The 26,154-nt window shown below is 40.9% G+C and overlaps 1 protein-coding gene across 16 annotated transcripts in view; it reads right to left on the bottom strand.

Moving 5' to 3' along the window:
- The window catches only part of EPHA5 (EPH receptor A5), a 365,570-nt gene that overhangs the window by 326,497 nt on the left and 12,919 nt on the right, over positions 1-26,154 (bottom strand). For all 16 annotated transcript variants that reach the window (XM_059722183.1, XM_059722189.1, XM_059722186.1 and 13 more), the window contains exon 2: positions 18,538-18,602. In XM_059722183.1, the coding sequence (XP_059578166.1) occupies positions 18,538-18,602 (65 nt within the window). The remainder of the gene's footprint in view (positions 1-18,537; positions 18,603-26,154) is intronic.

Below are 26,154 nucleotides of genomic sequence, written 5' to 3'. Positions count from 1 at the left end.
AGAAAGAAGAAAAATAGTGAACCCACCAACAGCTGTCTAGTATTGTATAAGGTTATGGTAGCAAAGTAGTGCAATCGCAACAACACGACAGCAACCATTGTCATCTATTTTTCCCTGATCTATCCTTTAAGACAAAAGGAGGATGGGGAACAGAAACAGGGTTATGGCCATACTGCCACAGAAACAGGATATGAAGATACAAGGAGGAGTCTTCATGGCCAAAAGGATGCCCAAAATATTTATTCCCTTCTCTCTCTCCTCCACCCCCCACTCCCACACCCACTTTGGACTTTTTCATTTTAGGCCAGAAAGAACTGGACTTTTTTAAATTAAGTCTGCACTTAAGCTCTTCAGATAAGGCAAGTCTTTTCCTTAACAACACATATTCCAGATCAGCTGTTTATTTTCTGCCTGAAAGTGAGTTTCCTATTAGCTGCAAAACACATTGGGTACGAGAATCCAATCAGCAGTGGGAGAATACTCTTCACAGAACTGTTTCATCTTTGACCTTACAGTTCTTGTACTCAAGGGAAACCTGTTTTACTCAAGGGAAACCTGCCTTCAGAAGACAAGCCTGGGAACAAAAAAAATATCATAATTTTACTGGATACAAAAAGCATAAACTAAACACAGACAATGGTTCTATGGGTTCATTATGAATTTACCTGTCCTCTCTGCTAATCTCTCTCTATTCCATAGATAACAACCTTTTGGATTGTCTTATGTTATAGAACTACCATATCTTTTTCAACTGCCCTTTACCCATTTTGTAGCTATTTCTTGTTTTGCTTTATCTGGTGTTTAGCTAAGGCCACATCTGCTTCTTTTCCAGACCTGAGAAAGGGCACTCTCAGCCTGAAAGGTTGTCTAACTTCTGTCCCAGCTATAGAGTTAGTACAATAAAGATACTGCCAAAAAAATACATTGCTTCTTCATTACTCAGTGCTGGCCTTTAACAAAGTTTACATAGTTAGCATCATTAAAAAATCCCCTAAATGTTGCACACCTTCTCTATTATAAAACATGCATACTAAAACAAGTCCAAGCCTTCCCTCTATAATCATAGATAAGTAAGAACACTGCCCTCACCAGGACATATTGTCCCATAGTAATCTAAAGAAAGCAGAACAAGATTTTAAATTAAATGTACATAGATGGGAAAGGGAAACTGACTGACTTGCTCTCAGGTGCCTTATACCCAATAGCAGTTCTCCTACTGTAAAAAGGTCACATAACCCTGAAAAACTAGGGGCTCAGTGTTGAACCTGCCTAATGGATTTGGATGCTCAATTCCCATTAAAATTAATAGGTACTAGACATCCAAATCCCCTTGGCAGCTTTGATTATCTCATCCTGGATGTTTATGAGAACTACTCAAATGCCTTGCGTCACCAAGTCTGGATTGACCTGACATGGGAATAACTTCTCACACTGCTCTGTTTCTTTGGTTTCTGTTCTCAGATGGAAATAGGAAGTGCAGAGATGCACAACAATGGAAAAACAACAGGAGGCCATGGCAGCGGTTGAGGGGAAATTAATCAAGTATTTCCAATACTCAGAAAAGGTTTAATTTGGAGTCAATTCAAGTTTTGAATGAAGAATTAAGTCAATCCTTATTTTATTGGATGCAGTCTGACTATCACTAAGCATACCACATGTTCACCCTGCTCATTTCTTTCCTATAAAAGCATTAAGCCACCCACAGAGGCAGCACATATCAATAATTGCAAGTATTTTTTAATGATCTGACAATACATTTATGGTGATGGACACCAGTGACTAATTATGCTTTCTTATACTTTCTTTAAAAAATCATTTATATTGATTTTCCTGCTGCCAGGATTGAAATCATCAGGGCTTCTCCTGATTATCTTAATCATGATCCATATTTTTAAGGACATAAAATAAACTCTAGAGTTAGTAGGGAGACAAAAAACAGATATGCCACCATTAAAGTTAATTACACAAGAACATTCAGTTATTCAATCTGGCATCAAAATAAAGTAAACAGTAAACCAGAAGGAGTTTGTGTAATGATGTGACTTTATCTCACAGGATTATACTTGTGGTTATGACTTTAATTCTGCAGTCTACAAGGATTTGTGACATAAACTGAATAATCTTGCATTATTGTAATGATTTGTAATCATAGCACTGATTGTGATTTAGTGGCTTATTATACATTTGCATGTTATAATCAACTAAAATAGGCTGTGCACGCCCTACAATTCACAACAGCTCTTAAAATTATATGTCTTGCAATGAGCTTTGACAGCTGCCCAATCATAAAGAGTATGGAGGTTTGAAACCTGAAAAATCTGAAGTGTGCATCATTTCAGTTCCTAAAGAAAATAAAGTTCCTGAAAAAATAAAATTGAAAAGCAACATATGCATATTAAATGAAAGTTCAGGGGTCAAACATTTTCTATTTTTTATGGACTAAATCGGAAGGAGAAGGGAGGAAAGGGGCAAACAAATTGCATCTTCTATGTCCAATAACCATTATGATGGGGTAGCTCTGGCAAGAAAGCATGCTACTGAATTTGAAAACCCATCTTCAGGACTGATCTCAAGGAGAGTTACAGTGGTAGCAAAGTTAGCACAGTGTCACAGAACCCCCACTATGGTGTTTGCAGGCCTCTGCCAGAAGGCATCAAAGAAGAGAACTAGAATCATACTGAGAAAAAAATGACAGCAAAGAATGAGGACCAGACCCAGTTCCTCCACCCATCCTTTTTCAGAAGTCTGAAAGCTCCTGGCCCTTCTGTCATCTACCCAATCCCTGTTGCCCTTAGGGGTCAGGCCAACGCTCAAGATCTCAATATTGTGCTGTTAGACAGGAGAGCGTGGTGTACAATTGCACATGCACACATAAAAATTAATTAAGCACACATACACTCACTAGATGCATACACCCCTACTAGGCATACACACTCACACTAGCAACTCAGATACACACACGTTCAAAATAACCAGTCTAGGCTCATGCACACCTATCACCAGTTTAAACCCATACATACTACGCACACTAAATTTAGACAGAATCAGTTACCAACACCTGCACATCCAATACACATACATGGATTACTAATTCATATACCACACACACACAATTATATATATATATATATATATATATATATATATGTATTCACTAATTCACACACATACCACCCACATACACATACACACAGGTGAATTCCTAAGTTGGGTGTTGTGATGTGTATGTATGCATGTGCTTGGGATACCTGGGGAAAGGGTCAGGTGAGAGAGAGAGCAAGTTAAAGTGTAGGGAGTGAAAGTTGCCAGAACCGGGATTAGAACCAGTAGACTACAGAGAAGCTTGCTAATGAACTGAGGCTTGGGTTTACTTATGGTAGACTGGGGATGGAAACTGAGGCAGACAGCTGAGATATTGCGGGGGGGCAGACAAGTGGTGGCAAGGAGGAGACAGCCAGGAAAGAAACTGAGGCAGAAACCTGGTTGCTCAGGGGAAAAGGAAAAGGCAGTGGGGATAAGACAGTGGCACAGAAACAGGGGTTTTGGAGGCAGAGAGGAGCTCAGGACAGGTGTTGGAGGTGGCAGTGAGCCAGAAGCAGGAGAGAGAGAAATAAGACATAAGTTAGAGGGGTGAGGAGCAGAGATTGGAGCAGGGCTGAACCATAGTAAAGCAAAACCCAACTTAGGGGTCCAAATAACAATTTTATTACACAGACAACACACTACACAGCCCCATGAAGTTACTGGTTCACACACACACACACACACACACACACACACACACACACACACGCTCAGTGGCAGCAGGAGAAAGAGACTCAGTGGAAGGGCTGGAGTCCAGGTAGGGAAGAGAAGCAGACTCCAAATCCTTGGTTGAAGAGGGGGTGGGGGTGATAGCTACCTATTTAAGCTGGAAAAGGGTCCTTGTCCAGTAGGTGTTGTCCAGAAGGGGGTCGCCAGCAGGGCCTCTGGGTGGATAGGTGGTGTGGCGTGGTGCTGGTCCAGATGGAGAGGGTGTCCCACTGGGTCTGTCTTCACTGCCCCTTTTTATAGGGGCAGACCTTGTGTGACCCTAGTGACAGGAGGCATGCCCAAGCAAGAGTCAGCCCCTGGCATACTGAGCATGTGTGCTCCATGCAGGGATGTGAAGTTTTGGGTGTCTGTAATGGTGGGGTACAATGGTAGAGTTGCTGGTTCTGCAGGGTCTTTTGTCTTTCAAATGCTGGGTTCTTGTCTCTGTTCCTGGGTGAGGTCCATGGTTCCTGGATGAATCAATGCGAGGTGATGGCCTGGTCGTTACAGGCCATTCAGTAGAGGCCTGCTACCATTGTATTTCAATCATTCCCAATCACTCTCATTCATCTGGGAACCAATTTACATGGGAGGGGTATGTGATGCATACAGGTGCAACACAGGGGATGCCCAGGCAGAGGACACAAGATGGAGACCTGACATACAAAATGGAAACTTGACATTATGTTGGTTCACTTACAAACACAGGCCTAAAGCATACAATATCCATATGAAACAATAAAAATCAATACGAAAATGATAATACAATATACAACTGTAAGAATCAATACAAACCTAATAATAATAGAATATAAAACAGTAGATATCCAAAACCAAAAACTTGCTACCAAAATAAAAATGTTAAAGCTTATCCTAAGTCTGAGCTCACTTATGCTTATCTATAGGGAATAGAGAGGGAAAGAAAGAAAAGCTAGAAATAATTGGGGAAGGGAAGGGAATGCGTATCTATCATATATATACATATATAAAAGAAAAACTGGGGGTTTTACTACACCCCTACCTCCCCCCACACCAAAATCTGCTGGGTAATAAATCAAGGTGAAGTCAGACTTGGGGATTTCACCGTATCTGGGAACCAACCCTGGCAATACACATAAGCAACCCTATCCAGATTAGCAGTCCCACAAACTTTAAAGGATGACTCACTTGAATAGTAATATTAATTATCTCTCTCTCGTGATGGAAATCACTTGCTGGATTGATCCTTGAAGCAGTGATGAACAACATTAAATTGAGGCAATTAAAATCTATGCATCTTTAAATTATGGCAGATCAAAGTCACATTTTATCATTTTTTCCCTCCATCTCTTCTATCTGGGCTAGCATTAGTCTTCACCCAAATCTAATCTAGATTTCATAAATTCCATAGACATTAGGGCTGGAGGGAGCTCACAAGATCATCAGGTCCAACTCCCTGCCCAAGGGGCAGAAAGTTAGCTGGGGTCAAATGGGGTCAACCTAAAACAGTCTTCCAGGACTTTGTGACTGTTGAACCTTGTCTTCCCTTGGGCTGCCCTGGTGAACAGACGTTCTCCCAGTTCCTGATGCACACCCCTTATGTACCTATAGGCTGCCACCAAGTTACCCATGAGTCTACGCTTTTTAGCCTCTCCTCATAAGGCCTGCACCCTTGACCTCTAATCATGTGTGTGGCTTCCCCCAGACCCTCTCAAGCAGATTCTCCACATCCTTTCTAAATTGTAGAGCCCAGAATTGGATACAGCATTCCAGCTACGGCCTCACCAAGGCTTAGTAAATCAGGGTGGGATGGGAGGATCATTGGAAGATGACTTCCTGGGTCTTGCTTGAGATGCATCGGTAGATGCAAGCCAGAGTTTGATTTGCTTTGCCTAATCTAATACCTATTAAAACACAACAGCCACTATCCTTAGTGAGAACTGGCCTGACTTCTGAAGAACTAGTCCCCTCTCCTCGCATGGCAATAATGGATGCCATGAATGTATTAAATAAGACATGACCTTGCCAAATACAGCAAGTAATATCCATAAAATGGGCCCCATCTGTGCACTGCTCCCAGTTCCCACTGGGCCCCAACAGCATTTTGTACGTGGTAGGTCACGTGCAGTGCCCCTTATTATTAAAGGAAAGACTCTCATCAATAACAACTGACTCAGGCTTGAGCCCGTGAGACCAGACAATGCCTAATCCCTGTACTCACTGAAGTTAAATGGGAGACCTTCCTGTTTTCTCCAAACCTGTATACCACCCGCATGGAAAGCACTACAGGGAGTCAGCTATTTACAGTAACCCTATGTTGCCAAATCCTGCAGGCACTTCGGTTTACATTGCTCAACCATGAGCACACTGATCCACTATTTCTCCAATATTAACAAGTATCTGCACTCACAAAATTCAGTTCAGTATTGTCCTAGAGCAAAACTAGGAATTAGGTAAGATTGGAGAAGTATTTAATGGTCTCAAAATCAAGTGGTCCCAAAACACAGAAGTCTGTATCAACCAATTCGTACGATTTCCTGACATGAAAATAAAAAGTAGGAAAGTTTTCAAGGGAGAGAAGGCACAAAAGAGGGGGGGAAATTGCTAAGTGGAAAGTAGGAGACCAATGCCTATCAACTTTCAGCCAGAATTGGGTACTTCAGTGCAGTAAGTGCCTCCTTTCAAAAGTACGTCCAGAAGTTACTCCAGTTCAAGTAACCAGAATAATGCTGTCCAAATTGCAGGTATGAACTCTGTCCAGGCTGAGAAAGAACCCTAGTATCATATTGCTCTCTCATTCACTTCTGAATCAAACCTTGAGGTCGGCTATATGAGACATATTCACTTAACTGTATTTTATTTTAAACAAAAATAGAAGAGTAATTTGAAACTTAATTATACATGAGAGAAGCTGTAGCTTCTCTTCCCGCAAACGCTAATAATTCTTCCAGTTCCGCAGCAGTATTTTTACACTCTTGTTATCTGACAGGGCAGAGGAAGCAGCTGTAAAACACTCAGACCCACAGTACTCTTCCATTCTTTTATACCCATTTTTCAGCTAGCAGGATATTTACAATAAATCAAAGTGGCATCTCAGCACACAATGTCACAGTCATACAAGCAGAGATGACTGAGAGTAGTGGTGTCACTACTGCAGCCTTCAGGATGCCTCACTGGTCAAATCTGGATTAATCTAAAAACTAGTCAGTACCCATCATGATTACCCTCCCAATATAATGTGGAAGCAGTAACTCCAAACTCCATCATTTGGAAGCCCTGGCTGGGTGCTTCTAAGCACAAAGAAATACATGAATAAATGGGACCCCCAAAAGTGTATATTTATTGTCCCTGGCCTAACCTTACTGTTCTTTGAATGTGAATAACCAACAATACTGCTATGTGTATTTTTTGTTAGAGTAGAAGATGATAAAGAACCATTCTAATTTCCCTCCATCAAAAATATGATGTTATTGAGAAAAATGTACTTTCAACTAGAATATTAGTTGAGCATTTATTCAATTTTTTTACTTCCCCTTGAACAGCTGTTGGTAGAGAGAATATTATGTGGATGCTGTAACATTTTTTCACCCTTTCATTTATATCTCTTAGATCCAAGACTATCTTCAGATATGAACTGGTCAGAAGAGAAATAATCAGGAATATTTTTTTGTCAGAGAAATCATCTTTTTATTTATTTATCTATTTATTTTAGTTTGCACAAACTCTGATACCTCACCAGAAAAATATTTTAAGGCTTGAGGGTTTTTTTAATGTATTTTCTAATGGTTGACTTATGTTTTAATTCCCCTCTCCCGCATCCTTTCATCTGATTTGTTAAAGAAAAGATCAGACTCCATGATGAGTGCAAAATGTTCAGTGTTGGTATGGCTTCTGCTGGCCATTGTGCTACATTCCTACATTCTTGCTTAGGGTGACTGGTAGCAAAGAGACCGTATTTTCTTGTAATACTTGACCCAAATATGTCACTGCTCCACATTTAACAAAAATATGTGATGCTTTTATCAAAACAATGAAAACTTTTATTTTTTTGCTGGGTAAAAGCAGAAAAAGAAAATTAACCATCTTTGCTAATATGAAACAGAAGCAGAAAGACTATTGTAAGTATAATTAGATACTTGACCATAACATCATTCCCTGCCTGTTTACCTAAGTGGAGTTTGCATGTATTCAAAGCATGTATTCAACATATTGAGAAGGGTTCTCTCATCAGAATATCTGGTGAAACTGCATTGGGAGCAGAGATAGGGCAATGTAAAGTGCTTTTCAAAGTCCCACCCATAAAGTTTAGCCTTTTCATTTATTAAGAATGATTAGCAAGGCAGTCTCTGGAGCAACTGATGATAACTAAGAAAGAATAAGTATTTGCAGTGCAACACCCTTTCTTAAAAAATGTTTAATATTCAGACTAAAATGTACTTAATTTGTCCCATGCCTGAAGGTGTTGGTTTGTTTGTATTTAAATTTGTGCAACAAGTAATTCAAATATCTTTGTTCCTAATCCAAAGGCAATGGAAATCAAGTAGAAGGACTCCCACTGACCTCAGTGAACCTTGGATAAGAGTTTTTGACCATGCACAGGCACTGTTTTTATGAAGGGAATCACTACTCGCTCAACAGAAGTTGCCAGTGTACAGGCATTCATTCAGTTTCTAGCAGAGGAAATATGCCCCATCTATGAGAAATATCTTTTATGTTGACACCTGGAAAATCTCCCCTGTAAGAAAGTTTCTTTTGCTAGAATGAACACCTATATACTCAACTTCTCGGTGATCAGAGGAGTCTAACAGCACTTTCCCCTGTGGCTTCCCCAGACTGCGGAGGACTCTAGTCTGAGGAAGGTGTGAGGAGAATGGATGCATTTCTCTGCAGCACAACTCCTCCCAATCAGGGTAAGAGTTGAGCTGCTCCTGTCCCCAAACCTTCCTGAGACCAGAGTCTCTTCCAAGCATGGAAAGAATTCAGCTGCAGATGCAGCCTTCTCAGACCATGGTGAGGTTGAGGAGAGGGCATCTGCAGGCTGGAATACCTATATACTTTCTCTCGGGAAGATTTTTGCCACTGCAAATTGCCCAAAAGATATGAAATCCTAGTTCAGGTTTAAAGACTCTCCCACCTGGACTCCCACCTGATTGCTCAAAATTTGTATTTTATCCAGGAAAAAAATATTGCTTGGGATAGCACTAAGTATTTATTTACTGTATGGTTGCTAAAACTGTTCTAAAAATGCCTGAGTTGCTGCATGAGAATTGGAGAATGCAACTGACTTTCATTAAAATAAATTTATTTAATGCTCTTTTATTCCTAAATTCCTGGACACTGGAGGAAAGACATTCTCAGCATGAAGCAAAATTTCTGTTTCATTACTATGTCTCTGAAGAAGAACCTAATACTGACAACTATGTTAATGGAGTGAGGTGTACTAAAGTGTCACCATTATTTTTTCTATGGTGTACTTGCAAGATCAAGATATAATACAAAGGTTTAAGAGAGTTAAAAGATCTGTTTTAGTCTTAATCCTAACATCATTATTAATATTATAAGTATTACTTATTACTATTACAAGTATTAATTTATATTACAATACTTAAGAGAATGCTAGACACTTCGAACTACCATTAACAAGACATATTCCTTGCTGGATACTGCTACTAAACTAAGGCCTAATTATGCAAAGACTCTCCTACTTGCTTAAACTTTCCATATAATAGGACTGCTTACTGTCAGCTACTTATAGCTGATTCTCACTTTAAAAAATGGTAGATTTTCCACTGACTTCACAGAGCTATGGATCAAGCCCATAAAGCATAAAAGTGAAGCACATGTATAAGCTTTGGCAAGATGAACTTCTAAGACATCACTCCTACAGGCTGTTCAGCTTGAGTGAGAACCTTTTGATTTCAGCGTTTCTCCATGCAGGTTCAGTGGTCCACCCACATGGATAAGGTCAAGCATGATAGAATGAGAGTAATTAACCAGACATAATGGAAAAACTGCAGGAGGAGATCCATACCATATCGAGTCTTTCCAATGGAAAAGACTGTAGAGTATAACATAGAAAAAGATGTAGAAAAAGGCTTACACCATTTTGAGATAAATTGAGCGTGTCCAAGGTAACTAAAATCTTAGAGAAGGTAGGGCTTAAGGAGGGATTTTTAATGAGCAGAAGGTACCAATTCAGAAACAAGCTCAAAACAGAATGGAAGAAGGTGGACTATTAGAAGTAGAAGGCATATTTAGCACTGGGGCAAACAGTCTGCAGCTCTTGTACAGATTTTGATCTCACTTATGCTTCTGTAACTAAACTTTGGTAGAGTTACTCCTGATGTGCAATGATGTATCAGAGGACCAGAGTCAAATACATTAGTGTCGGCTTTATCAACATCACTGAATCTAGCAGAGTTGTGCGTGCTTACATTAGGACTGAACCTGGCCTAGTAACTATTTGGTGTACGTTCTTTTTTCTCCTTAAACTTGTAGCCCTCATTCAAACTCATTTGCTTCTGGAGTTTGAAACAGGTACGGAATGATGCATTGAATGCATCCAACAGATTGTTTAAATTCCCATAATGTTTTTGCATGAGAAATATATTATTCTTTTTTTACTTTGTAATGCAAAAGTGCAAGCTTCTTTCTGCTAATTGATATTATCTGGGTGTTTGGACCAAGCACATTGATCCCCTAAAAGTGGTGAAAAGAAAAAAGAGAGAATTAAAAATTTAAAAATTAGGCCACTGTGGTGTTGATGCCTACACAGCCAGATGGGTTGCAAATTGGCTGGAGGGCCACACCCAGAGAGTAGTGGTGGACAGGTCATTTTTGACCTGGAGGGATGTGGGCAGTGGGGTTCCCTAGGGCTCAGTCCTCGGGCCCACACTGTTCAAAATCTTCATCGGCAACTTGGATGAGGGGGTGAAAAGCACCTTGTTTAAATGAGCAGATGACACTAAGATGTGGGGAGAAGTGGGCATGCTACTAGATCTGGACAGGTTACGGGGGTGGGTGGATGAGAATAGGATGGGATTCAATACTGACAAGTGCAAGGTACTGCACCTAGGGAGGAAGAACCAGCAGCATACCTACAGGCTGGGGAACTCCCTTCTCGTCAGCACAGAGGCAGAAAAGGATCTTGGAGTCACTATTGATTCCAAGATGAACATGAGCCGCCAATGTGAGGACGTGGTCAGTAAGGCTAACCGTACCTTGTCATGCATCCACAGATGCATCTCAAGTAGGTCCAAGGAGGTGATACTCCCCCTCTATGCGACATTGGTCAGGCCACAGTTGGAGTACTGCATCCAGTTCTGGGTGCCACACTTCAAGAGGGATGTGGACATCATCGAGAGGGTCCAGAGGAGGGCCACTTGCATGATCAGGGGGCAGCAGGGCAGGCCCTACAAGGAGAGGCTACAGGACCTGAACCTGTTCAGCCTTCACAAGAGAAGGCCGAGAGGGGATCTGGTGGCCGTCTATAAACATACCAGGGGGGACCAGCAGGGAACAGGAGAGTCCCTGTTCCCCTGAGCACTATCAGGAGTAACTAGGAATAACGGCCATAAATTGACTGAGTAGATTCAGGCTAGATATCAGGAAGCACTACTTCACAGTCAGGGCAGCTAGGATCTGGAACCAACTTCCAAGAGAAGTGGTGCTCACTCCTACCCTGGGGGTCTTCAAAAGGAGGCTAGATAATCACCTTGCCAGGGTAATTTGACCCCAGCATCCTTTCCTGCCCATGGCTGGGGATCAGACTTGATGATCTGCTCAGGTCTCTTCTGACCCTACCAACTATGAAACAAAGAAAAAAGAACAAGAAAAAAAGAACAAAACAGAAAACAAATAAGGAAAAAAACCAAATAAAACCCACTATACATCTATTTGGTATGTACATTTGAGCATGGGATTAAGTATTTGAAGAAGCAGGTTAATAATCCCAAAGAAGGACAACATATTTAATACTGAACGGGCACTATGTTTAAGATTTTGAAAATGGAAAGCCATATTTTGGTCCTATTAAATTTGACTTTGTCCTTTATGTTATTTATTTTAAATTAGTCTCTGCTGTATACATTTGAAATTATTAAAATGTTGCTTTGGGTTGATTTTCTTTTCCTTCCACTGATATTTACAATTAGAATCTTTGTTCCCCTGGTAACCTGCGTTTTCTTTTTGTTGTTGTTTGTTTGTTTTTTTCCCCATGACTGGCCAAATTAAGGTTTTGCTTTGCCCCCTCCCAGCTCCTAATGCATATTTTTAACCTACATCAGTATCATCTTAATCTTTAATATGATCCTCAGTACTAGTATGAATGTTCTCCTCTCATTTCAGCATACCTCTCCTTGCTTTCTCTTTACAGCATTCAGAACCAAACCACATTCCAACCATGGTGTCCTAAAACTGCCAATTATAATCACAGCAACATGACATGGTTCAATGGTGCCAAAAACTTCCTTTCCTTTCCATTCCCCTTGCATTTACCTTCCTTTTCTATCCCTGAAGATAAACATCCTATAGAATCCAGAACCAGTCAGTGGGGCAAGGTTTTCCCAACAGACAGGAAATCTCAATCTGCCCTAAAATCAATGGAGAGCAACACTACGCTATTCATCAAACATGCTGACTAATCTAAACCTTAGGTTTTTTTTTAACTACACGAGAGATGTGTAAAGGTAGCTCTCTCTAAAGAATTTATCAAAAATGCTGCTTATCAAAAATCAAAACTCTCAACTGCCCCCCCCCCCCAACAACAGACAAATGCAGAGTCAACCCAGCAAAATTTCCTCACTGATGTATACTTTTTGCTCTTGTTTGCTTTCATAAGCAAGGGCAATTGTTCTCTCTCTTTCAGTACAAGCGTAGTTAATTGGTTAGCACTCTAGTATCTACTGCAATGAATAAAGAATTATGAGCGATCCTAGCATTCTCCAACAGCTATACAAGACAAGGTTCCTTAATGCATGTTTATTTTCCTGGCTGAGCCTTAAAAAAACCCAGAACATGTAGCTGTGCAGTGAGCTACAGCACACAGCCAATACTCAAAGGACTGTGGACGGTTTCCTGCTATATGCTACAGGAAGTTCAATGAAATCAATGGGGAAAGAAAAAGACTGGATATACAGAAGTAAAGCAGGTGTGTAATGCTCTAATTTGGAAAGGAAAAAAAAAGAAAAAAAAGAGTACCAAGAGCTGGCTGCAGAGATGTTTAAAACAATAACCACAAGGGGGAAAGTTCTGAAATAGTAGACCAAAATTATTATTCCTACTACAAGGCTGGTATAATTACTAAAGGAATGGAGCAAACTAAAATGGAGAGGGCTTCTTTGAAAAGGCAATTGTTGCAATTAGCTGGATGCCACTGCAAGTATACTAATTTCTAAAGGGCCAAATCAAACAAGATGTATAGGCTCCACCCCTATTTAAGGGTTTTGCAGGAGTTCCTATATATGCTTGCCATGATCCTGTCCCTGTCTGCAAAACAGAGGAAATAAAACTGAATGGTTTAAAAATACTCTGTCTGGTTGTAAGATAAATATTTCTTTTACACATTTCCCATTGTTTCTATTTCTGTGGGTTCTATGTGGAATCAAAAGGAATGTTTAATAAAGGCAAGTGAATTTTCTGCACATCAGATTTAATCCCTATTGCAGCTGCATGTATATATAATTTCCAGTGTGTCTATTAGTACTGAAACCTAACAGCAACCTAGAAAATCAGGCTGGAAAGGTATAAAATGCATCCAGATTTTGTGTGCATGCTATACAAGCACATTTTTAAATAAGGAAAGCTTGACAATGCATGTTTATTTTTGGAAGGTTTTTTGCATGTGTTCAAAAATACGTCAGATTCTTTTCTCCAGCAAATGTGATGCAACTCTATTGCCATTCCTGAGAGCAGAAGCCAAAAGACAGGATAAAATCCTTGGCTGTGGGTTGTAGAAGGGGGCCATGTTGTTTCTCTAGTACCATCACCCCTTTGCCTACAGCTGCAGAAAACTCACCATTGTGATCAGGAGGAAGTAGTAGGCTGCAAGCAGGAGTTTCCACAGCCGTCATGCAGATTCCATTCAGATTTTGCTACTGATACAGCCAGCATTTAGTGCTGTGCATGCCACCTCTGTCTTGTAAGAGGAGTGGGCTCAGGAATAGTAGGGGACCAGAAGCAGAGCAGAGACAGGCACTCAGGTATGAAAAATAACAAACAGTAGAAAGGATGGTCTAGTCCATCGGTTTTCTACCTTTTTGATCAGTGTACCCCAGCAGCCAGACAAGGAGTCGGGGGGGGGGGGGGAGTGGCACACAGCCAGATACATAGCATTCCTCCTATCCCTCCTCCTCCTCCCTGAGAGGGATCCCCATTCCTGATCCCGGAAAGGGTCCCTGAGGCCACCATGGAGGGGACATGACCAGCCCGTGTCATCCACCCCACTGGAGGGGGAGAGCGGGCTTGGCATCCCACCTCCAGACTACTGACATCTGACACCTAAGAAAGAGCCTCAGAGTGAAGACTGCATCCTGCCCAGATGTAATTTGTCTCTGATGACAGCCCTAGGATTGGTAGATATATAGAATTGCTTCATTGTTTGTATTACTTCTTTTCTGTGTATTAATAGATTTACCTACTATCAAATGGAAAGGTCGTGGTCGGTCTGAGGGCGGGTTTTGGTTGCCCCCCTCCCCACCCCTGAAACAAGCCCTCTGGGTCCTAAATCCATAGCCAACAACTACAGCACCCATGGAACAACAGCAGTATAAAAATAAAACAAAAACATAAAAGACTTTAAATGAATAGAAAATAAAAGATATCAAATTCACCCAAGGAACCTTGTCTGCCTATGTCCTTAGACCAACACGGCTACAACCTACACCCAGATACTTAACGAGAGAGGCTAAATATGATGCATCAAAAGATTTTATTCTAAGACATACTATATCCATGCAGAATATCACTACCAGCGCTGAAAGATTTCTCTTTTTCTGCAACAACATACTATGTGTGCTTGCGCATGCATATGTGCTGAAATTTTTTCTCAAAGAATGTCCTGAGACAATAAATATATTTCAGTAAGGAAACCTGTTTTTTTAAAGAATAGACCATATTTCTCTAATCTTATTTTAATTAAATCTCCTCACTACCAAATCCACATCCCTAGCTCAGAGTTATTTAAAATATTTACGTATGGTAGATCTTTAAAAGAAATATTAGGTTAATGGAGAGGGCTGATGTGTTGCTGATCATGTCAGAGAGAAATTTGGGGGTGGAGTACAGTAGAAATTTCTCAGTCTTTGAAAAATACTGCAAATATATTAGGCCAGTGGTTTTCAGTCTTTTTTCATTTGTTGACCAATAAAGAATTTTGAATGGAGGTAAGCTGCAGACCCCTTTGGAAATTTCAAATGGAGGCGCAGACCCCTGTGAATTTTAAGTGTGGGTATACACATACTTTTGATTGATCATAGAAATCTTTTGTGGATCCCTTAGACATAATCTATGGATCCCCATGGGTCCACAAACCACAGCTTGAAAACAACTGTATTAGGCCAAAAAGCCAAACAACAGGGCTAATCGAACCTCTTTAATTGTTATGAAGTCCTATGAAAATAAAGGACATTTTAGGGAGTTTTGGCAATTAAAAAAAAAAAAATTCTGACCATCTCATTCACTTTTTATTAATTTGGGCAAATTAATAAAATAAAATTCTTCTCTTTTGACTCAGAAGTTGATTGAGTGGTCATGTGTCTAGCTTGAGACTTGCACTCACGGGGTGGAAAGCAGGGCAGGTATTTGATATAACTAGTTGGTCTAATTCATACAATAATGAACTGGAGGTCTGTGTTTTGAACATTCTGTTTTTCCTTTGGTCATGAATATCTCTACAGAACATTTAAATTGCCATGAATTCTGTTCTGATGTAGACACGGGTACTTTAGAATATTAATAGAGGTGCATCGATATATTGTTTGCCTATCAGATTAGCAACAATAAAAGAGGAAAAGACATGATTGGCTATTGGCTTTTTTTGGCCATCGTAGACAATTATGTTTACCGATAATTATGCATTCTAGTCAGGGACCTGAACATCTGGGTTCCCTCTCCCCCATAGGGCCAGGACTCCCAGATGCCTGGGCTTCCTTGGGAGATAGCGGGTTTCCCTTTGCAGGTGGGCAGCATTCTAGCCTGTATGGAGTCCTAATTTGGGCTGCCAGGACTGAGATACAGGGGGCGCTGTGTGCATGTGCACAGCCACATGCATGCATGTATGTGGCCAGGAGAACAGCCAGGGAGTGTGGAGAGCAGTTCCCTGCAGGTAAGTCTATGGGAGGAAGGGGTGTGGGGGACAGAAGGGGTGTGAGGAAGGCCAAATCAAGGCCCCCATGGTGAGGGAGGGAGAGGGGCGGGGGCAAGGGCTGAGGCTGGGGACGCTGCCCAGCCAAGGCGATGCATGGGACCAAAGACCAAGGCAGGGAGCAGGATGAAGTCATGTCTGGCTCATCCAGGGGGAGAGGAGGCAGATTCCTGTCGCTGTGCACATCCCCACCAGAGGAGAAATGAGGGGCATGTGCCCCCCCCCCCGATTTCTGTGTGGGGTGGATGCAGGCTGCTTGCTGCAGGGTTCGGGCTCTCTACTCCGGTGCCTTTGCCCTGAAATCCCTGTGCCAACCACATGTCCCTTGCCTACTCGTCAGCAGTTGGGGTGGCAAGTTATGACCCCACTGCTGGGCGGGCACAGGATGCATGGCCGGCATGGGACTCCCAGGGCAAAGGCAGCAGGATGGACAGCCCTGAGCCCACAGCGGGCACCCTGTATCCGCCCTCATTCTGCTCAGCTCTGCGTCAGCCATTGTGGGGGACAGGGGCGCTTTAATTAGAATGGCTCTGAGAGCCACAGTAATTAAAGTGCTGCAGTGTCTCGTATCAGCTCATTTAACAAGCTTTAGTTCCAGCACCACTACCGCTATTTTTAAGCACTGGGACGTTGATGCATGTGATGCAGGAAGCTGCTGGAGCACAGCAAAAAGAAAAAGGTTTATTTATATCATTAGCTTAAAATGCCTTACACTATTACTAAATATTGGTTATCAGATCAGCATTGGCCAATATGGTTGCTTAATAATTGGCTATCAGTATTAGCCAAGAAAATCTTTACCAATGCACCCCTAAATATTCAAGCATTGTTTCCTGGAATGAGAAACAATATTGTAAAGATTGTATATATATATTTATAGGTATGTCTTGCCTTAAATATTTTTTTAATTAAGAGGAAAACTCTTTTCTGAGATCTTCCTACTCAATCTACACTCCAACATGTTATTTTGTCAGCATGCACAGATCTGTTCATTAAGTGTTCATGCATGCAGAGAGAGAGCACAGTGTGACTGTTAAATCCCTTCATGAACATTGTAAAGGGTAAATTTACCCTTAGGGCCAGAACTAGTTCCTATTAAATTCAAGGCAAAGAACGATAGACTTGACTTCAGTGGGAAGTGGGCGAGGCCCATAAATGCAGGTCAGTAGATCCTCTGATCACTCCACATTCTCTTCTGCATCTGAAGTCAAGGACTCCTCCCCCTGCAACCCCCCACTCCCAGCCAGGCTGCAGTGCACCATGGGGCCAAGGCGACTGTAGAAACAGAAACCCCCCTTTCTCCACCACACTCCCCCTCCCTGCCACCAAGCTAGATGTGAGGCTGGGATCAGAGGCTGTCACTGACTCAGGTCAGTGACAGCCAAGGGGGCAGGGCCAGCCTAGCGCTCCAGCAGAGCACAGGAGCTCTGCCCAAGGCTCGAGCACAGCCCTGCACAGGGCTGCCTGGGATGGCAGCAGTTGCGCTCTAAGTTAACCCTCGATGGGATCTGGTGCAGACATTTGATGTGTTTTAACAGAAAACACTTTAGGATAGTACACATCCATCCAGGGCTACTTTAAAGTGGGATCTGCCATTTTTAAAGTGCTTTATCTGCCATGAACATCTATCCAGTTACAGCTGTAAAGTGCTTTCTGCACACTTAAAATGTATTAAGTGTAAAGTCTGTACCCACCCAGAGGTCTCAGCAACCCACAGGAAAGTGCAGCACCTGACATCAATCATTAGATTCTCTCTCTTCAGCTGAACCAAAACAAAGCCACAGCAAGGACCAACCCAAAAGGATGCACCCTTCAAAATCACACAGAAGTATAACTTTCCCTCCACTCCCAGCTCATGTGAGTAAAGCCACTGTTGTCATATGTCTGCTCACATGACCAAGGATCAGTTCAAAAATAAATAAAAACATATACGGTGATACTGGCTTCAAAAGCTATACCACAAAACTATTTGGAAGTTTGGTTGTTTTTTTTAAGCTCCAGCTTCTGGAGGCATGTGATTGGTTGATACTGTTTTCCTTTACAACAAATAGTAAATTTCTAGCCCTCCTGTTTGAGAAAAAATGATGTAATATTGTGGCCTAAATGCATCATCAATTGTCAAAATTGGGGAAGTAAAAAACAGGGAATTTCTCATTTAAAAAACAAACAAACAAACAAAAAAACCTCTCATGATTTTTGACTACTCAAGGTTGGCTGTTCTGCATAAACACAAAAATCCCTAGCCACCCAGCTTCATTTCTTCCAGTCACTGCTTGTTGTTTTAATTTTTTTCCCGTCTCATTGCCAACAAATCACTCTGGGGAATTTTAAACCCAGAAGCCTATATTCCAAATGGAAACTATTTTTGCAGCTTGTGGCTGAGAAAGCAAAGGTGAAACACTTACCCCATTTTTCGGGTAGGCTATCCATCCTAGATCCCCCATATCTGTGCGTGAGTCCAATAAATTCACTGAAAACAAACAAGAAAAATAAAGCTTTCATAAGGATGGATGTTTCAATGAATACCTAATGATTTCCTTGGCCCAGTTGAAACCCTTTATGATTACCAGAAGAACATTCAGGTAAAAACATCACGAGTCCTCACATTACTGAAGTCAGGATCCTCCAAAAACATGTATTTCATCACTCCCAAGACCAAATGCATTGAACTAAAGTTACACATATGGTTAAGTATTTTCAGGATAAGAACCTTAGAATGTAAGGTGTTTGAGGGCGTGGACCTTTGAGAGGCACTTTTCTTTTTTTTATCACAAGCACGTAAAAACCCTAATACAACAGTACCTTGATACCTGAATAGGGGAACTAGGCATTAATGTAATATTATATATATATGTGAATATATATATACACACACACATATACCTAGTCCCCCTATCAGGTGTGTGTATTGTAAATTAAAATAATGATGCAAATTATTCTGGATGTCAGCTCACTTTAAAAAATGAATTCAAATCATTTGAGTATTGTGTGTGCAGAAGGTTCTCATAATTGGGCACTTTAGGTTGTTTCCCCCTAGATTTTTATAAAATAGTAAGTCTTAAGAGGACAGCACTAGGAAAAGGTCCATCCTCCTCCTTCACTAAAGAGTCAGGATTTACATCTCAAGATTAAATTGCATCCTATTTGGCTGTGGCTAAATTCACTGAATTTTGTCCTGGCAAGACATACAAGCAATTAACAAACAATTTACATTAAACAGCAATAAACTATTCCCAAGCTTATAACATTTTTTCTTGTATTACCTAAAATCTGTAGTCCAAAGAGTGAATGTAATTAAAAAATAAATCTACACACACTTAACTGAGCAGAGGAAAATTATAGCCGCCCTTGGTACTGTCTCCATAGTTAAGAATCTGTTGTGCTTTCCATTATTAGTCTACGTTTCCAGGGATCCAAGTATCTCAAATAAAAATGGTCCCTGGACTGGGACTTGTCATGCAAAGTCTCAGAGTGGAAGGGAACTTTTCTATTACACTGAAAGCAAATTATATTCCTCCACTGTTATCAGAGCTGCTTCCCACAGTATAATTAGCATATATGCCACAACCATACTTTCCATATTCAAATCGCTCCTCAAAGCTATTCTTTCGTTTGGCCTTTTTTTTTTTTTTTTTTGAATTCCACACTAATTATTTACAAATGAAGAAAAAAAAAGAAAAGAGCAAGACTTTTAGTACCAGGTGTCAAAACCCAGTCTTCTAAATCACTGGATAAGCGTATAAACCAGATTCAATTTACACTTTGACTCTTGCAGGGGTCGGACGTGGCAGCAGCAAAAAGAAACCACAGGGCAGCCTAGGCATGGGCTCCAGGCAGCTGTAGTAAAAAGCACCCAGCAGCAACAAGGGCAAGGGACTTTTCCCCTACAGTAAACAGCAGTTTCTGCCCAGCTGCCAGGGGAGCTCTCGTCTTTTACGGGGGGGGGGGGGGCTCAGCACCCCGCTTCCCGCCATAATTCAAACCCTGCGTATAAATAAACTGATATTCAAAAAGTACTAAACATTGAACACAAGTCAGTGGAAGTAGCTGGGTTCTTAGCACCTTTGTAAAAGAAACTACTCTTACGCACAGCAACATTTACCCCTAAGAGGAAGGGGATGAGTGTGTAAAACTAAGCTTGTCATAATAGTCTACTATTGTAACCCTCGTTATCCCATAATGCCTCTCCTACCAAACATGCTTTCTGTCTGTGAAGAAATTATGAAGTAATACACTAGTGAGAACTCAATATGCATACAGCCCCTTTCACATCACTGACAGTCCCACCAACTGAAATGCAGCATGCAAATTAACTGGAAAAGCACAGTGCTGATTGGTTGAGTAAATCTGACATCACAAAGAACCTACTTAATAAATTACCCACTTTGTTACACAGTAATACTTGACAGTAGTACTGACAGATATAAACAACAATCACTGGCTTTCTTCAATTAACACCTAGTTTCTTCATATGTGTCTGTTGTTCCCAGAATTGTTAGTGAAATCTAATGTATAGGAAGCGTGAAGATTGCGTAACAAGCCATTTGTTATGTATGATGGCACAAAACATCTCATGAAACTAAATTAAATGGCAACTTAAAAAAAAATAAATATAGGATTTTTTTTTAATTAATCACAGATAAAGTAAGAGATTTGATTGAAAAAGTCCTCAAAAAATTAAGTCTTTTGCCCACAACTTATGAGCTATAAACCAAGAAAGACACCCTAAGTCTTGTCTATATAAACAGCAGGGAGACTGAATTCCACAATTCCAGCTTTAGCTGTGGAGATCCAATCAGCACCAATGTAAACCAGCAGCCAGCACAAGAAAAAAAGTGCCATACTGAGTCAGACCAAAGGCCTATCTGGCCCAGTGTCCTGCTCCAACAGTGGCATAAGTGGATGTGTAAAGTGGAGAGCATTGAACCTGGTATACCTAGTGTTCATTACCCTCCTTGGCACCCACCACCATTGGTTTAAAGATGCAGCGGAAACATCTTGGACTGTTCTGTTTAATAGCTATTAATAGATCTATCATCCATAAATTTGACTAGTCCTTTTTTGAAACTGACAATACCATCGACTCCTTCAACCTCCTGAGGCAATGAGTTCCTCAAGTTAACTGTGCTGCATAAAAAAAATGTTTTCTTGTTAGTTTTATTCTCTCTTGTTAGTTTTAGAGACTTTGGACACTCTTATAATGCTGATCACTGTGGGACCTCGGAGCATTGTGACAAACTCACAGATACTGTATCTGTGTTGGTATATTTCATGTTCACTCAGAAAGAATGTCCTAGCCTCTTTTGTCCAGTCTGAGTTCTGGGACAGAAGTTCCATAAACTGGTTTGACCTCAATCAGTTAAGTCTGATACTACATTCAACCCAGTTTATCTTAAGTCAGTTTCGGCCATTTTGAAACTGGTTTATGTGCACTGAACTTCTGTTCTGTTACAGCTTCTGATCAGTTAAACCGGTATATGTTTAACTTCTGTGCCTAGCCTGTGAGACTGGGTTGCTTCAAGAGTATTTGTTTGTGTTACCAAAAAAAAAAAAATCTTTTACGCTTGTTCTGCTGCTTCACTGGAAGGGTTGTCAAAGTAGGAATAATACCCCTGGTACATGATGTGGATGTATATAAACAATAAACCAAAATTTAGCTTACTAGCTTCCTTAGCTATCTGTGTAACTAGCTAACAACAAGAATAATAATAAAAACCGAGTTATTCTCAATTGCTATGAAACTTGCTATCCCTTAAGAGCCCACATGAAATCAATAGAAAAATCCTTTTGTAGACTTGATGGGGTTCAGGAGTTTATTTTCTCTTACTGCAACAGCAGGAGCAAGCGTACAAGAAAAACAAACACAAATAGGAATATTTTAAGTGCCTCTAAAATTTCATAATTAAAAAAATCGTAAGGAAGAAAAAAAGGGGGTTGGCAAGAAAAACGGCAAAGTCACCGAGATTTGCCTCTACTACAATTACTGTAATTAAATTGTTCAAAACAGTAAATTCTTGTTGTAAATTGCAATGGATGCATGATGACTATTGATCTACATTGTACAACTTAATTAAAACTTGTCCTGGAAATGCCACTAATGAATGTAATTAAATGAAATGTTTGATACCACAAAGTTGCTTTCTAAGACATTAATTAAAAATAAAAAAAAATGCAAGAAAAAGTGTTTTAATCAAGTGTCAATGGCTGAAACAGAAAGTGATGCAGCTAAATACAGTACTATATTTCTAAACAGTTGTCAACTATAATTTAAAAAAAAAAGGCAAACAAACACTTGTATACAAGACACCAAAAGCCCATCCAGCTCTAAATAAAGCCAATGAGACTCTTACCACTACAGCAATAAACAGACAGAACCAAATCTTAAAACCTTGGTCAGTCTTTACTCAGGTGAAATGCCTAATGAAGTAAGAAATAAATGAACCCTTCAACATTTGTGTTGAAAAAAGAGCAGGGCAAAACTCACAATACAGTGAAATTAATGGACATGGTGGCTCTAACTTACTTTCTGTCCTCCCCATTTGGGGCTACTCCAGTGATGGAAAGGGGATTTCTTAGTTATATCAGATTCTCCAACTACTCAATGGTGGTTGCCTAGGGTAAATTTCAATGTGTTGTCCAAAATACTGTACTATATCAAATCTACCCCAAGGAATGCTTTTGACAAATAAAAGCAATTTATGCTAAGATTGCCTAAGGAGATTAGAAGCAAAATAAAATATTTTAAATAGTGAAAACAAAGTCTTTCATAAACACTAATTAGAGCTTCTCTATGCAGAAGTAGGTACATGCATCTGGTTTTTTTTACTTGTAACCCTTTTCAATTTAGAGTTATTCCTAACCAACAATGTTCTCTTAACATTCACCATAGCTAAATAAAATGAAAATTAGGAAGTTCACCTAGGAGTTATCACTTCAAATGCATTAAGACTGAATTCCGGAAAACTTATCATCCCCATGCTTAAATCCATTTCTTCTCAAGGCAAGAGTTAATCATGCACCTAAAGTTAAGTATAACTGAAGATCTTTAAGCAAATGTTTTACAAGGGTCACCCTGAATACAGAGCTTTCCCCAAATTGAAGCCTGAATCAGCTCAGCCTGAGTTCTCCAAAACTGAGCACACGTTTGTGTCTTGGCAGGTTTGGGGAGCATAGGGATTAATTCTACTGAAGAAAACGTTAAATCTCTAGCAGATATCACTAACACCCAGTGTGCAGGAGCATTCACAAGCCTAAGCATCTAAAAGAACATCAGAGATTTACTGAAACTTTTATTTTGCCTCAGCATCACCTAAAAAAAAAGTGCTGAATGCCTTAAAGAACAAACAAGAAACCACATAACGCATTGAGCATATGTCTGCCTATGCATATTTTTGCCAAGACGCTTCAAAAATCTGAGGAAATGAGAGAGCAAGACAATTCACAACTGTTTTCTGCTCAGCTTCACCATGAGTGAACCCATCCTGGAAGCCCTAATTATTTCTAATGCTTGATCGAGAGAGACATACAAAACTGCACAGGATCCATATCATCATTAACTTTTATACCTTCAGGGTAGGATAAAAGACAATTAAATCTAAACTCACACCAGAGCCTTTTTTTTTTGTGGGGGGGGGGCCAGACAAGCCTGAATGGGCTTAGCTCATACCAACAGCCCCATAAATTGACACCTTCCAGTTTCAGCTCCTTAACATAGTTGGAAACAAGTATTGACTCAAGGACTTTCAACAGTGACCTGCCTTGGCCTAGTGCTGTGCCTATTACCACTGACCTCACCAGGAATAAATTACTGGTAGACCAGAGCTGAGCAATTTTCATACTACTGCCCCACAGATCCTGTTGCTTTTTCCATGTGTCACTTATATTCTAAAACAATGTTTACAATTTGTTGCAGAGCTGTGAAGTGTGCCTGGCGCTCTACAAACAAATTACAGTGAGAGACAGTCACTCCTCTGAAGGGTTTACAGGCTTTAGGTCAAATTGTGAAAAGCCTTCCTCATGGAGTAATTCCTTTAATTTCAATGGGACTATGCATTTGAATCATTAAAGATTTGCATGATTATGAAATTATATAGGATATACAAGTTATAATGAAACAGAGAATTAGAACAACAGACAAAGCAGCCAAGTCCAAAAAAGCTGATGAGACCAAATATAATCAGGAAACTAGAGGTGCACTGATATATTGGTCTGATATTGGATCAGCACCAATATAAAGAACATTTTCTGTGTCGGAAATTGGGCCAATGCTGCCGATAATTTGTCCGATAAATGTCCATGCATGGAGAGCTGCCTGCAGCTGGGAAGTCTGGTGTGGTGGAAGGAATGTGGGGGTAGGGGGGCAGATCAAGACCCCCACAGTGAGGGAGGGTGTGGGGATGGGGCTGGGCCAAGGGCTGCGCACCACTTGTCCGATGCTCATCTAGCGGCTCCCGCCACTGCTCCCGCCGCTTATCCAGAAGGGACTGGGGGATATGGGCAGGGGGCACAGCCCTGATCCCAACCTGTCCTGCCCCACACCGCACAGATCTGGGGGCACATGCCTCCCCTTCCCCTCATGCCTTCCCGGACGAGTGGCAGGAGCAGCGGTGGGAGCTGCAGGACAAGCACGGGATGAGCCATACAGTGGCAGGAGCCGCCCCCACCTTCCCACACTCCCCAGGTGAACTGGCCCTGGCCCCAGCCCCAGCCCACACCTGCAGCCCGGCCAGCACCAATCCGGAGGGCACATGCCTGCCCCCTAGATGAGCCACTTGTGGCTCTGTCCTGCGCCCCTCCCCACCCTTGCTGGGCAGCGCCTGCCTCTGCCCCAGCCCCACTCCCTCCCTCACCTTGGTCTGCTCCCCCCACACCCCTTCCCTCTCCCTCCCCTTCCACCACACCAGACTTACCAGCTGGATGCATCTCTTCAAGCTGAAGACCTGCATATTGGAAATCAGATCGGTATCGGCTAATATGCCTCCTTAAAAATCAGCTATCGGTATTGGCCCCAAAAATCTCAATCAGTGTACCCCTATAGAGGACTGTATGCAGAGCTATGTGAATAACTTATTTTTTAGTTCACAGGTTGCACACACCTCCTAAAAAATGGGACGTGGGGATTCTTTCAGAAATAACCCAAAATTAAACACACACACACATTTGGCAAAGCAAAAAGTCAGAACAAAAATTTAAGGTGAAGCAAAACATTCAATTTTTGAAGGTTGTTTTAACTTTTGAAATAAACTGAAGTAAATTTTGAAATTAAAATTTTTTAAAATAACAAGCTGAAATGTTAGTTGTTTCTTTAAAAAATGACAAAATGAAAGACTGACTTTTCAAAACAATTTTCATCTCAAATAATCTGAGAAAGTTACCATGAATTCACATGAACTCACAATTCAATTTGAGAAAGTAAACATGAAAATTTTTGTTCAACCTAAATAGACTTTTTTTAGCAATGAACCCCTCCCCCCCCCCCCCAAATGTGCATGGTTTAAATTACATGTTTGGGCAGGGTGGGATTCGAAAAATGAAGTGTTTGGGCTAACGCTGCAAGGAATCAAAGGAAATGGATTTTGAGGAAATAAGCAGTGGTGTGGTACCCAGGATCAAAGTCAATCCATGTATCAGGGCGAAGTGGCACAAAGAATTCCAAACACTCTGTAAATGATCTGTCTGAATCATAAGACCCAGCAATTCTTGTCAATGTTTACTAAGAAACCTTCCTGTCATGTTCCTCCTCTCCCCCTTTGACAATGTTAAGCCTATATGAACACTAAGGCTGCAACTGTCCATGAGATGCAACCATGAGGAAGCAAAAGCTGATTCTCTTCTCTTTTGCTTTCTTTCCCTTTTATCATGTTTCCCTACATTCTGAAGGCACCTCCCAAGCTCCTTTCAGAAGCACTTTGGTCTTGTTTCATCCCATTCATGACTGGCTGCAAAGTGCTAAGCATGCTTACCAGAATCTAGCAGATGACACAAGTTTAAGCCCATGAGAAGTCTCGTTGAAGTGAGTGGGA

Source organism: Alligator mississippiensis, chromosome 2 (assembly GCF_030867095.1).
Source record: "Alligator mississippiensis isolate rAllMis1 chromosome 2, rAllMis1, whole genome shotgun sequence".
NCBI lineage: Eukaryota > Metazoa > Chordata > Crocodylia > Alligatoridae > Alligator > Alligator mississippiensis.
The sequence above is the reverse complement of the archived record's forward strand: the minus strand, read 5'-3'. Positions and strand labels throughout refer to the sequence as shown.